We start from the raw sequence: 13,429 nt of genomic DNA, 5'->3' as shown, positions 1-13,429 counted from the left end.
ATGCACACAGCCCTAGACATGTAGGAGTGAGCATCTCATTTTGAAAACCACAGAGGCTCAGTGACAGAACCGGGAATAGAACCCGGAGTCCTGGCCCCTGAAAAGGGGGCTGCTGGCGGGTGCTCTGCACCCACCGTTTTTCCCCTGTGGGTGCTCCAGCCCTGGAGCACCCACGGAGTCGGAACCTATGACAGATACCCCTCCAGGGGAGGGAACCCCAGTTTTAGGAAGAGATGGGTACTAGTAATAGTGGATTCAGTTATTAGAAATATAGATATTTGGGTTTGTGATGACAAGGAGAAATGCCTAGTGAATTGCCTGCCTGGTACAAACACCTAGACAGACTTATAGGTAGTGCTGGGGAGGAGCCAGTGGTCATGGTACGTGTAGGTACCAGTGTCTTAGGGAAATATAGGAGAGAGATCATGGAGGCCAAATTTAGGCCGCTAAGTAAGAGATTAAAGACAAGACCTTCATGGTAGCATTCTCTAAAATGTTTCCATCCTTTGCACAAGGCCAGTAAGGCACACAGAACTGCAGGGTCTCAATGCATGGATGAGACAGTGGTGTGGAGAGGAGGGATTTAGGTTGATTAGGAACCAGGGAACCTTTTGGGGAAGGATTGGCTTATAGAGGAGGGACGGGGCTCCACCCAACCCAAACTGAACCAGACTGTAGGCATGTAAAATTAAAAAGGTTGTAGAGGATTTTTTAAAGTAAGGGCTGGGGGAAATCCGACAGGTGTGGAGAGTACATGGTTTGCGTGGGGATGTCTCTTAGGAATGAAATGATTAAATGGGGAACTCTATATCCTAGTAAAGAGGATAGGAAAGAATCTCGTAAAGTACAGGTAGGAGCCAGTGAGGAAGAGTCAAGTGTAAAAGAGTCACATTTATATATAGCACCTGAAGGCAAGCAACTGATTATTGACAAAATGTACAAGTGCTTATATACAACTGCTAGAAGTCTAAGTACTAAGATGGGTGAACTAGAGAGCCTGGTATGAAATGAGGCTATTGATATAATAGGCCTCACAGAGACTTGGTGGAATGAGGATAATCAATGGGACATAGTAATACCAGGGCTTAAAATATACAGGAACGACAGAGCAGGCCGTGCTGATGGGGGAGTGGCACTATATGTGAAAGAAAGCAGAGAATCAAATAAGGTAAAAATCTTAGCTGAATCAAATTGTACCAAAGAATTTCTATGGATAGAAATTCCAGGCTTGAATAATAAGAGTATCGCAGTAGGAATATACTCCTGACCACCTGCCCAGGATGGTGACAGTGACTGCAAAATGCTAAGGGATGTTAGAGAGCCTAGAAAAGCAGAAAGCGCAGTAATGGGTGATTTCAACTATCCTCATACTGACTGGGTAAATGTCACCTCAGCGGGTCAAAGAGAAACTCCTAGACATCATAAATGCCTGCTTCTCAGATCAGCTAGTCCTGACACCCAGCAGGGGAGAGGCAATTGTTGCTTTCATCCTAAGTGGAGCACAGGATCTGGTCCAAGAGGTCACTCTAGCTGACCCACTCTGTAGCAGTGACCATAATGTAATTCAGTGTAATATCCATGTAGGGGGGATAATACAACCCCCCCCCCCATGGTAGCTGTTAACTTTAAATGCTTTCAGGGGAACTACATAAAAATTTGGACGCTTGTTAGACGGAAATTAAAAGGAGCTGCAAGCAGCATGTGGACTATTTAAAAACATCATCATAGAAGTTCACACTAAATGTGTACCCCAAACCAGAAAAAACGCTGAGAGGACCAAAAGACTGTCGCCACAGCTAAACAGCAGAGTAACGGAAGCCATTAGAGGTGAAAGGTGAATTTTAGATCCTAGTAAGGAAAATAGGGAGGACCACAAACTCTACCAGGTTAAGTGTAAAATTATAATAAGACAGGCCAAGAAAGAATTTGAGAATCAACTTGCTAAAGACACAAAAACTAACAGTAAGACATTTGTTAAGTACATCAGAAACAGGACCCCGCCAAACAGCCAGGGGGGCCACTGGATGACCCAAGTGTTAAAGGAGCATTCAAGGAAGACAAGGCCATTGTGGAGAAATAAATAAATTATCTGCATCAGTCTTCTCTGCAGAGGATGTGAGGGAGATTCCCACACCTGAGCCATTCTTTTTGGGTGACAAATCTGAGGAAATGTCCCAGATTGAGGTGTCACTAAAGGAGGTTTTGGAACTAAATGATAAATTAAACAGTAATAAGTCATCAGGATCAGATGGGATTCACCCAAGAATTATGACAGAATTCAAATGTGAAATTGCAGAACTACTAACTTTGGAATGTAACCTATGGCTTCAATCAGCCTCTGTACCAGATGACTGGAGGATAGCTAATGTGATGCTATTTTTTTTAAAAGGCTCCAGAGGTGATCCTGGCAATTACAGGCCGGTAAGCCTAACTTCAGTATCAGGCAAATTGGTTGAACCTAAAGAACAGAATAATCAGACACATAGATGAACATGATTTGTTGGAGAAAAGTCAAAAATTCTCTTTTGTGAAGGGAAATCATGTCTCACTAATCTATTGGCATTATTGAGAGTGTCAAGAAGCATGCGGACAAGGATGATCCAGTGGATGTAGTGTACCTGGATTTTCAGAAAGCCTTCAACAAGTTCCCACATCAGAGGCTGTTAAGCAAACTAAGCTGTCATGGGATACGAGGGAAGGTCCTCTCATGGATCAGTAACTGGTTAAAATGTTGGACTCACCCTACTCCAAGTGTTCATGTTGCCAACACTCACAATGATGTCATGAGTCTCTCAGTATTTAGTTTTTCTCTTAAAGCCCCAGCTCCTGGAGTCATGTGATTATGTGACAGTCTAAGCTTTTCCTTCCTTCCCTCCTTCCTTCCTTTCTTCCAAGAAGTGAGTTTCTAGCCCTCAAGGTTGCAGAGAAAAGATTGAAGATGTGTCCCAAGTAAAGGCTCCAAAACCAGACACCAGATGAAAATAGCCCCCAGTTTATGGTGTCTAAGGCAATCTCATGATTTCTCAGTGCCTGTCTCCTGATTTTTGATCACGCGGCGTAGGCCACGCTGCACAGGGGATGCGTTATGACGGGGCATGAGAACATGCTGAGCCTGCAGCACCTGGGACCACTGGGGAGTTTGGAGAGCCCCTTGTGGGTGCAAGTCAACTGCCAAACTTAGGTCTCTGTTCGCTGGTGGGGGGGGGGGGGTTGCTGTGACAGTGGCTAGGTTTACCCTCGCTGCCTGTCACCCCTCAGCATGCCATGGACATCCTGGGCTTCAGCAATGAAGAGAAGTACGGCTGCTATAAAATAGTGGGCGCCATCATGCACTTTGGCAACATGAAGTTCAAGCAGAAGCAGCGGGAGGAGCAGGCGGAGGCCGAAAACACTGAAAGTGAGTTTGCCCCATGGCCGAGTAGGGCTGGGGCAAGCTTTGCTGAGCCCAGCAGGGTGCGTGAACTCCTTCCACAGCTGTACAGGAAATCCCAGGGCTGGAGCAGTGAAACAATCCCCGTTAAGTTTCCCATTCATCTGCCCTCCATCCCTTCCCTTTCCCACATTCCTCTCATGTGGCAATGCCTATTGACTAGGGGCCATGCCTCCCACAGTGCTCAGAACTCCCCACAGCAGCCCTGTCTCTCTGAGCATCTGTTTGGTGCACGACACTTTGTCTGCTTCTGTCAAACCAGCTGCCCTGTGCAAAGATTTATTGTTCTCCCTTATTGCATTGTCCTCTCTCAGCACAAGAGGGCAGAGAAAGGGCTGTGCAGGGAACCTTAGCTTAGGCAGTTCCCGATATTTGAGCACAGCAAAGAGAATGTTGATCTAACACGAAACGATTCCCCTACGTCGTTAAGATGGAGCAAATCTTCCTAGACAGAGATTCTCTGGGTTGGTAATACCTCAGAGAGGCACATGTGCAAAAATCGCCAGATCCCAAAAGCCCCCTACAACCCCTGGAGAACACAATACAGACACTGCCCACTGGGGAGGTGGGCAGACTACAGAGCATTTGGGGGCTAGTGAAAGCCAGCAGAATTAGGACAGCATCATCTCAGCCACAGAACCCTATATTTTTTGTCTTGAGTATGCCCATCGCCTGGCTGCTTCCTCATGGTTTGATGATGTATTCCAGGTGCTGACAAGGCCGCCTACCTCATGGGAATCAGCTCAGCTGACCTCATCAAAGGGCTGCTCCACCCCAGAGTGAAAGTAGGAAATGAGTATGTGACAAAAGGTCAGAACGTGGAACAGGTGAGTGTGCTGGGACTGTAGTGTCCTGCCTGCATTGTTACCTAGAATCCCTTGGCTTTGTGCCCTACAGGAGAGCGATGGATTTGGGTGACGTTCCCAGTCCAGGGCCCTTAGGTCTGGAGTTCTCCCCTCTGGTGGCCCCACAAAGTCTGAGTTTGGGAGCCCCAAGGGCATGGTGTAAGCTGAGCCTGCTGTTGCTGGCTTTTAGCAGCTGTCTCGGTTATTCATTGCTAGTGTGACGTGGAAGCAGGGAGTGTGCTGGCTTGATGGCCAGATATTTTTGGCCATTGCATTTTACAGTGATGGGCCAAGGCTGGAATTTCAATTCGAACCCCTTCAATTTGTGGAGGGTTTCGGTTCAAATCCCTGGGCCCTGTGGTTTGGCCTGGGTTGGATTCACACACAAGAGGGGCCTAATTTCTGTGGTTCTTGCTTCAACTGCAGCCCCTATCTCATGAGTATGTTGGCTCAAGATGGTGGAAACCTCCCCAGGACAGCAGCTCTTGTGAGATTCCCACTGCCGAGGGCGGGAAGATTGCAAGCACAGCTCATGAGGTTTCCGCACCCTCAGCCACACACCCAAAGCTTGGCCTGGATTGCGCACCCACCTTGCACACCAGCCTGGGAGTCACATTTCTGATCATTCCTATCTGAGTCGTGGGCCTAGGTTCCATCTTCAGAAGTGACTTACGCACCAGGGAGCCTGGGGGTCAGAAAGTCCATGGGGGACAGGCTCCTAAGTTACTGGAGCACTTTTGAAAATGTCACCCTAGATCTCATCTGGACCCCAGCACATCCCCAGCACATGGAGCTTCAGGTATACTTAGTCAGGAAAGGAGGGCACAAGATAAATGGCTGCAGGAGCACAAACACACGGACTAATTCAATAGCTGAAAATGTGAACGGCCCTTGGTGGGAGCAGCACTTCCCTTGGTTCTGTCTGGCTATTCCCCTTCCTGCTCTGAGAGTAACAGGTCTCCACCACCTCAGGCTGGGTGTAGACAAAATGAAACTAATAGGGAGCAAGTCCCGATGTAACGAGCCCTTTCCGGTTTGCGTTGGCAGGTGGTGTACGCAGTCGGGGCCTTGGCCAAAGCCACCTACGATCGCATGTTCAAGTGGCTGGTGACGCGTATCAACAAAACCCTGGACACCAAGCTGGCCAGGCAGTTCTTCATCGGCGTACTGGACATTGCAGGCTTTGAGATCTTTGAGGTGGGTTGCAGGGGTGGCGTGTACTAAACTGACTCAGTGCCCTAGACGCACAGGCAGCTTTCCCACGGCTTCTGGCAGTTCTGCCATGAAGACATGGGTGTCTATGGAAAATGGAGCTCATGTGTCAATTCATTTACCTAGAGTACACCCACCACAGCCCCCTGAGGACCAGAGTGACGATTCAGTCCCAGCTGAGTTCTTTTCCGCCTGCTCTGGAATGGGACCCCAGCTGGGCCGGTCCACACGGGCTGGGTGGAATCACTGGGACCAAAGGACGCTCCCCTTTGCTTACACAGAGGTTTGGTTTGTGCCTGTAGTTTAACAGCTTTGAGCAGCTGTGCATCAACTTCACCAATGAGAAACTGCAACAGTTTTTCAACCACCACATGTTCGTCCTGGAGCAAGAAGAATACAAGAAAGAAGGCATCGAATGGATCTTCATCGACTTTGGCCTGGACCTGCAAGCCTGCATTGACCTGATTGAGAAGGTAAAGCATGAGGCGTGGAGATGGGGGTCAGTGACTCTGCCAGCCCGCTTGGGTGGCTCCGTGAGACAGGAGCGGGCTGTGCATACGGTTTGGCTGCATGGGCTCTGATAATCTCTGTAACCAAGCAGCCAGCTGAGCAATACCGTTTGGCGGATCCTTTTATTACAGGGGGAGGATAGTTGGCTGCCGCCAGACTGAGCTGTAGGGCTGAGGGCTCTAACCGTTCTAACCGGCTTGCTGAGCCCTCAGTGAGTTCTGGATTTCACCCTGGCCCTGACTGATCGAGAGGGAAATGAAAAACAAGTCCAGGGGAACGGGACGGCCTGCTGATTAGGGGAACCCCAGAAGGCGGTGGGCTGGAGGTAATGGGGCGGGAAGGGGCTTTCCACAATAGAGTTTATCCTGCCAGTTGGGATGTAGGGAGGGAATGAGGGGGAAATGCCGTCACAAGGTGGTGACAGTTTGTCCCATGGCACATTCTCCCAGCACCTCTCTGCAGAGGCCTGACTCTCCTTCCCTGGCAAGGGCCTCAGCACCTCCCCAGCCAGTAGTGCAGAGCAAGTCTCCCCTGCAATTCAGCTGCTAGGATGGCTGCATTTGTGCCAGGGATTGGTTGGGGGCCGGGATTGGGTGGGGGCCTTTCTTGTCCTTTCCCCGCTGTGCCGAAGTCTGAGCGGCTCATGGATATCCTTTCCTGCAGCCGCTGGGAATCCTCTCCATCCTGGAGGAGGAGTGCATGTTCCCGAAAGCCTCAGACATGTCCTTCAAGGCCAAGCTGTACGACAACCACATCGGGAAGTCTCCCAACTTCCAGAAGCCACGGCCAGACAAGAAGCGCAAATATGAGGCGCACTTTGAGCTGGTGCACTACGCGGGAGTGGTATGTCCCCCGCCGAGCCCTTCTCTTTCCCAGGCCTCTTGGGCCCTCTGTGCTGGGCTGCTGACCTGACCCGCTTCTCTTTGTCCTGTTGTGACAGGTGCCCTACAACATCATTGGCTGGCTGGATAAGAATAAAGACCCCCTGAATGAGACAGTGGTGGGAGTCTTCCAGAAATCACAGAACAAGCTCTTGGGCAGCTTATATGAGAATTATGTGAGCTCCTCCTCAGGTGAGCCATGGTCCTGCCCCACTTTGCCCCTCACCCACACCGTGACTTCGCCTGGGAACACCTCACGAGTTGCCCAGAACTGCTCTCTGCTGGCACCAGCAGGCCTGCAGCATGCCGTGGCTCTGACAGAAGGCCATCATCAGGGGCGGATTATGGTTTTGTGGGGCCTTGGGCCAGAGCAAGTGGGGGTCCCTCCCCACCCCTTCTGCCTGCAGTCCCCCCATGTTCCTGCCAGGGAAATAGGATCAGGGCATGGGGGCACCCATTTGCCTGGGGCCCCCCAATTAGCCGGAGCCCCTGGGCATGGGCCTCATTGGCCTAGTGGCTAATCCGCCACTGGCCATCCCCTGCTCACCAAGAGACCTAGGGTGCCACGCTGCACTGATTCCTGGGAGACCTGGATTTGACTCCCATTCACAACCTCTTGCTCCCTGGGCAATGGGGTGCTGCAGCTTAGTCCTGGGGAGCCCAGTGGGGGATGGTGTCATGGGAGTGAAGGGGAATCCCAACAGGGAAAGCTGGGCAACACCAGAGGGGAGCAGAGGTTTATCCCGGTCTACAGGTGTGATCCAGGGTAAGTGTTGCCATTTCCCCCTTAACAGAGACCTGGCGCCCGGTGCTGGCCCGGGGTTGCTAAGATCTGCATGATGGGGAATTCTGCCCAGGCCAGACTCACAAGCCACCTTCCACTCCCCAGTGAGGAGAGAGACAGGGGGACTCACACACAGCTCTGCCCCTTAGTTAACATGCTCACCGATCCTACACACACTTCCACTCTCCCTCCAACGTCTCTGCCCACACGCTCATAGGACTTCTGCCACCGCATCTGGGCCCAACACAGACCCCCTCCGCCTCCTGCCTCCCACACCCCTGGCTCCCGTGTCACACACCCCTTCCTCCCTCCTTGTACACCTTTCTCCCACCTCACACACCCATGTCCCGCCTCATGCACCCATTCTGCCCTCCTCACACACCCATTCTTCCTCCTTGCACACCCCTTCCTCCCGCCTCACACACCAAGTCCTTCCTCCTTGCACACCCATTCTTCCCCCCTTGCACACCCCTTCCTCCCGCCTCACACACCCTCCTCCCGCCTCACACACTCCCAAGAGCAGGCCTGTGGCTCATCTAGGTGCACTAACATCGGGACCCAGAGTCTTCCAAATGCAGCAGACACAACAGACCACAGATCAATACTTCACCGGCATCATGAATTTACCGTTTCCCTCCAACAGATGAGCCACCGAAGACAGGGGTCAAGGAGAAGCGTAAGAAGGCGGCTTCCTTCCAAACGGTGTCACAGTTACATAAGGTAAGAGCGAGACCCACACTCAGGGCAGGAGGGTGAAGACTCCCCTCCGAGAATCCATCCCAGCCCCTCACCCAGCCCGGGGGCATCTCCCTCACAAGCCCCTGACACTGTAAGAGACACAAAGACCCTACAGGGTTGGTGTTTCTTGCTGCATGGGCGCGACAGGTCCTCAGCCCTAGAGCAGGTGCTAGCTCTGTGCCGGGTCGGGAACAGTCTCAGCCCCCTGCTGCCAGCTCCTCTCCACGCTGCACTCGCTCAGCTAAGGACCCGTGGTCCCAGACGGAGAGAAAATGTCCCCCTTTGAGGTGGGGCTTGTGCCGCTGCTGAGCCCGCGATGGCAGTGCTGCCCAGCGCCCGGCAGCGTCTCCGCCTTTGGGAGAGCGGCAGTTAAGACTTGCAGTGATGTTTAGATAATGTATTACATGAACATCACTTTAAGTCTGTGCTACCTCTCTCCTCACTCTGAACTGCGGGAAGGACAGCCCTTGGCAGAAGACAATGAAGGTGGATCTTACGGGGCTCTGAACAGGGGAGGATTATGGAGCCGCCCTGCAGCTCTCCTGCCTTGGGAGATGGCTAGGACAGATTGCTAGCTCAGTGCAGCACAGGGCCCTGAACCCCGTTCACAGCACTCACTCCGGGGGTGTCTCTGTCTCTGAGGCAGCCAGGGGGACAGCTGAGAACCAGACCAGACTGGGGTTCATAAGCCTAAAGCTAGATCCTGCTGGAAGAGTCTTGTCCTGCAATGACAGGGGAGCAGCAGCTGTGCCAGTCTTCATTGGCTCCAGCGTCAGATGGGGGGGCTTTCAGAGCTGAGGGTTCTGGGTTCAACCCACTGCGGGGACACTTTACTGGCCTCCTTCCTTGTGCATTGGGAAGGCCTATCTGCCTTAGAGACACGCTGCTGTGAGTGGGTCAGTCTAGCTGCTGCAGGGTGTCTGCTACCGAGAGCAGGGGGCTGCCTGGCCTAGGAGAGGAGGCAGCTTGGCATGGCACAAGGAAGGGCAGGGCTTCTGGGTGGCTTGGGCCATTGCTCAAAGAGAAAGGAAGTCCCAGAAACAAACATCATGCATCACTCATGCTCTGAGTGAGACGGGGGGACGCCTCCCCCCCAGGTTGTGCCCTGTCCTTGCACTTTTCACAAGGAGCGTGGCTGGTGCGGGGGATGCCGGCGCGGCTGGCTCTTGTCTCCAGACTCCTGGGATCAAATCCATCCCCAAGCTGCAAGTGCAAATGCACTTGGTAGCCCCTACCATGCATGGCATACCCCCGTGGAGAATGGCACCACCCAGAGGCTGCTCAGGAGAGCCTCAAAGGAGTGCTGTGCCGAGCCCTCCCCCGCAGGCTGAAGGCCTCCAGGGCCCAGAGACCTTTCTATGGAAGCCGGGCTTAGGGTGTTGTTCCCACAGCCTTGGGAAAGTACAAAGACCCCTGAGGAGACATGGGGCAGGGTGATGTGAGGCGAGTGGTGACACCCGGCAGGGCAGAGGCAGCGTGTCCCGCCTCACCCTTGTATCTGCCCTACAGGAGAACCTCAACAAGTTGATGACCAACCTGCGGGCCACCCAGCCTCACTTCGTCCGCTGCATCATCCCCAATGAGACCAAGACCCCAGGTATGCAGCTGCAGGACTGGCCTGGCCCAGGAACGGGGCTGGTAGGACAGCACTCGGATTAATGGCAGCTCATCGTTATCTCCTCTGGGCTGCGTGTGCCACCTGTTCCCACCAGAGCTCTGAGGATCCCACCCCCCACCTCTAGTCACTGCTTCCCAGCTAAGGAGGCCTGACAGGTGTCTCTCCTAGGCCCATGAATTCCAGCTCCTGTCAGGAGGGGTCAGGGGAAGCACCCCCCTCCAGATGCACCATGTGCCCTAGGGCTGCCCAGAGGGGCCACAGGAGAGCTCCCTGTCTGCATGAGCCCCTTGGATGCAAAGGTGACAAGGACCTATACAAGGGGTCTAAACCCAGAAGCAAGTGGGTCGCTCCTCAGGAGCTGTGGGTAAAACACCTGCGCTTTGTGGATGCTGCTCCGACCCCTCCTAGAGTCTCCTGGCAGGAGCAGCAGAGATGGAAGGCAAATCCTTCCCTAGCTATGCTGCGAGCCTGTGTTCTGCCATTGCACAGGAGACACACATAGCACTGGCCACCCTCCAGAGAGCAGAGGGGGCCCAGGCCACAGCACTGGGTTTCGGTCCAGGCCAGCAAGTGGGGTAAACCTGTTATTAAAACAGGGGCCATGTGCAAAATCCAGGTCCAGCTGGAGGCTCAGCTTTCAGCTCCCCAGCCCCACTGGCCATGGGGGTTTGGTCCAGGCTATAGCCTGGTTGACGTGGGCCCTGTTGACGCAACCCCTGCCTTCTCTCCTCTGCAGGAGCCATGGACGCCTTCCTGGTGCTGCACCAGCTGCGTTGCAATGGTGTGCTGGAGGGCATTCGCATCTGCCGCAAAGGTTTCCCCAACAGGATCCTCTACGCTGATTTCAAGCAGCGGTAACGCCTCCCCTCTCTCTCCCCTGGCTGGTGGGGATTAGCTCAGGCAGACAGTAGATTGCCCCAGGCTCCGCTTTGCTCCCCAGCGCGTGGGGGTTCATCTGAATCCAGCATGTGTGTCACTCGCCTTCTGCCACTGGCCCTGCTGTGCACGGTGCCTTCATCCTGCTTCCCAGCGCAAAGCCGTCCGAGATTCCTGGATACACCTGGGCTAACGTGGATACATCAGGGTCTTGTGCTGCCCTCCCCCAAATGATGGTGTTCGGCGTGAGAGGCCGGAGCCCAAGGCAGAGGCTGAATGTCAGTCAGGGGCTAATGAGGCTCCCCGCATCAGATGCACAGAGCCCAGCTCAATTCCCTCCCTGCCTCTGTGAGCTGAGCTCGGAGCTGGTTAGAAGTGTAGGCCCAGGCACAATTGGCAGCCTGCTGGCCTGGCTCTGATCCTGGCAGTTCAGCCCCATGGTGCTTGTATCATGCAGATCCCAGCACAGAGGAGGCAGCTCTGAGCTGGCCAGGCATGCTACATACCGGTGCACAAGCCAGCACGCGACCTGTGCCATGGTGCTGCCGGTGTCTAGCGTGGCCACAGCACGTGTTGCACAGACATGTTCCTGGCTGGATCCCTCTTTGCGTGGGGTTAGGGGGAGCTACGAGCTCGGTGCTATGGCCCCTCTGCTGTGTCTCTGCAGCTATCGGATCCTGAATCCTGCTGCCATTCCTGATGACAAGTTTGTGGACAGTAGAAAGGCCACGGAGAAGCTGCTGACTTCTCTGGAGTTGGACCACACCCAGTACAAGTTTGGTCACACCAAGGTGAGAGGGGAGGGCAGCTGGGCTCCCGCAGGCAGGGAGGGAGCTGGGACTGGGTGGTCTGCCCTGAGGATGGGACTCCTCCTTGGAGAGCTGCAGGGAGGGGAAGGGTGAGAGCTCCCAGTGCTCTTCTCCGGCTCCAGCTCACTCTGCTCTCCCCAGGGCTCATCGCCTCCAGAGGTCTTGCTCCAAACCCCACCACCCCAGCGCTGTCTGGACTAGGCCCTCCCGCTGCAGGTCCCTGCCCTGCCTGCCTGCTCTTCCACCCATGGGAGGAGGCAGGCTGGGGGTGGCTCAGTGCAGCAGCTGGAGGTGGGTAGCTAGGGAAGGGCAGAGAGACAGGCTGGGAGGAGGTCCAGCAAGGACGCCCTTTCCCCAGGGTCCCATCACCCCAGAGCACGTTGTGGTATTTGAGTCGCTGGCTCAGAGCTCCCGTAGGCCCTGCCCTAGCAATCGGGGCACACGTCACCGAGCGGGCTGGGGAGCACTGGCGCTGTGAGTCCACACCAGGCAGCGCTAATGACACATACTCAGGCGCTGAAGAAATGGTGTCTAGGGGTCTGATGGCTGCTCAGAGAGGTTCGGGTGCCCGTTGGTCCCATAAGCTCACTCTTATTCCCCTCCTTGCAGGTGTTTTTCAAAGCTGGTTTGCTGGGCCATTTGGAGGAGATGCGAGACGAGCGCCTGGCCAAGATCCTGACGATGCTGCAGGCCAGAATCCGTGGGCGGCTGATGCGCATTGAGTATCAGAAGATGATCAACCGGAGGTAGAGCAGCTAGAGGGGCGGCCTGCCCTGCCAGCAGCGCTCACCCTTTGCTGTCCAATCAGAGCAGGCAGGGATGAACCTCCCACCACGCCCGGTTGGTCAGACACGTCCAGGGGCGGAGCTGGATGGAATTCCAATGAAACCTTTGCCAATCAATCAAAATGGAACCGTTCTGTGGAGATGGTTTGATGCTGCTGAAGTTCCAGCAGAGCCCTGCCTGGTTTCGGTGCAGCTCGCCTGCCCAGCTCCCGGGCAGCCTGCCTGGAGGGCTGATGGGGAGCCAAGAGCCTAGAAGTCCCAGCTCCCAAACTCATGGCTCTGCGGCAGCTCCGCCTGGCAGCCTGCCTGCAGCTCCGTTCCCTTTTAAGGAGAATTTCATTCCAAATCAGAATGAAACCAAATTTTGAAATACAACATTGTTCCATGGGACAGAATGCCCTTTCCCCTGCCCTGCTCCACTCAGGGGGGTCACTTCTCCCATTGCTGTACAGGCAGCAGTGCCATCCATGGGCGTTATTACTCCTGGTGAGGGAATGGAGACTGTATAAGGCAGATCAGTTTCCTCTCTGGGCTGCTCAGGCTGAGCGGTGGTGGATTTTCCAGGCGGCAGGCAAGGAAAGCATCCCAGCATGCGTGTCAGCTGTATTGCCCAGGGAGTGTTTTTCCATGGCTTGCATGACCTGCAAAGGGGGACTGGGAGGGGCCTGGCAGCAGGAGACAAAAAGCCACATCCCCATATTTGGGAAGTCTCTTACAGTCAGTGTGGAGGGCTCGCTAGGGATGCACCGGGATAGAAACCCCTGGGAGGGTTAATGCATTCCAGGCCATGGACCAGACCTGAGGCCATTGTTGACCCTTCTGTTGCTGTACATAAGCACCATGCAATGGTTGGGCAGTCCCGGCAATTGCTGCTGCAAGGGCCACATACCCCAAAGAGCTCAACCCCTGACATGCACCTGACATACTGAGCTGTTGTGAAA

At 54.2% G+C, this 13,429-nt stretch overlaps 1 protein-coding gene across 2 annotated transcripts in view; it reads left to right on the top strand.

The window, feature by feature from the left end:
* The window catches only part of MYH7B (myosin heavy chain 7B), a 51,512-nt gene that overhangs the window by 18,871 nt on the left and 19,212 nt on the right, over window positions 1–13,429 (top strand). For both annotated transcript variants that reach the window (XM_074970341.1, XM_074970340.1), the window contains 11 exons: window positions 3,259–3,397; window positions 4,139–4,257; window positions 5,323–5,472; window positions 5,790–5,960; window positions 6,661–6,840; window positions 6,938–7,070; window positions 8,306–8,382; window positions 9,910–9,997; window positions 10,755–10,872; window positions 11,562–11,685; window positions 12,313–12,449. In XM_074970341.1, the coding sequence (XP_074826442.1) occupies window positions 3,259–3,397; window positions 4,139–4,257; window positions 5,323–5,472; window positions 5,790–5,960; window positions 6,661–6,840; window positions 6,938–7,070; window positions 8,306–8,382; window positions 9,910–9,997; window positions 10,755–10,872; window positions 11,562–11,685; window positions 12,313–12,449 (1,436 nt within the window). The remainder of the gene's footprint in view (window positions 1–3,258; window positions 3,398–4,138; window positions 4,258–5,322; window positions 5,473–5,789; window positions 5,961–6,660; window positions 6,841–6,937; window positions 7,071–8,305; window positions 8,383–9,909; window positions 9,998–10,754; window positions 10,873–11,561; window positions 11,686–12,312; window positions 12,450–13,429) is intronic.

This window comes from Natator depressus, chromosome 13 (genome assembly GCF_965152275.1).
Source record: "Natator depressus isolate rNatDep1 chromosome 13, rNatDep2.hap1, whole genome shotgun sequence".
NCBI lineage: Eukaryota > Metazoa > Chordata > Testudines > Cheloniidae > Natator > Natator depressus.
The sequence above is the reverse complement of the archived record's forward strand: the minus strand, read 5'-3'. Positions and strand labels throughout refer to the sequence as shown.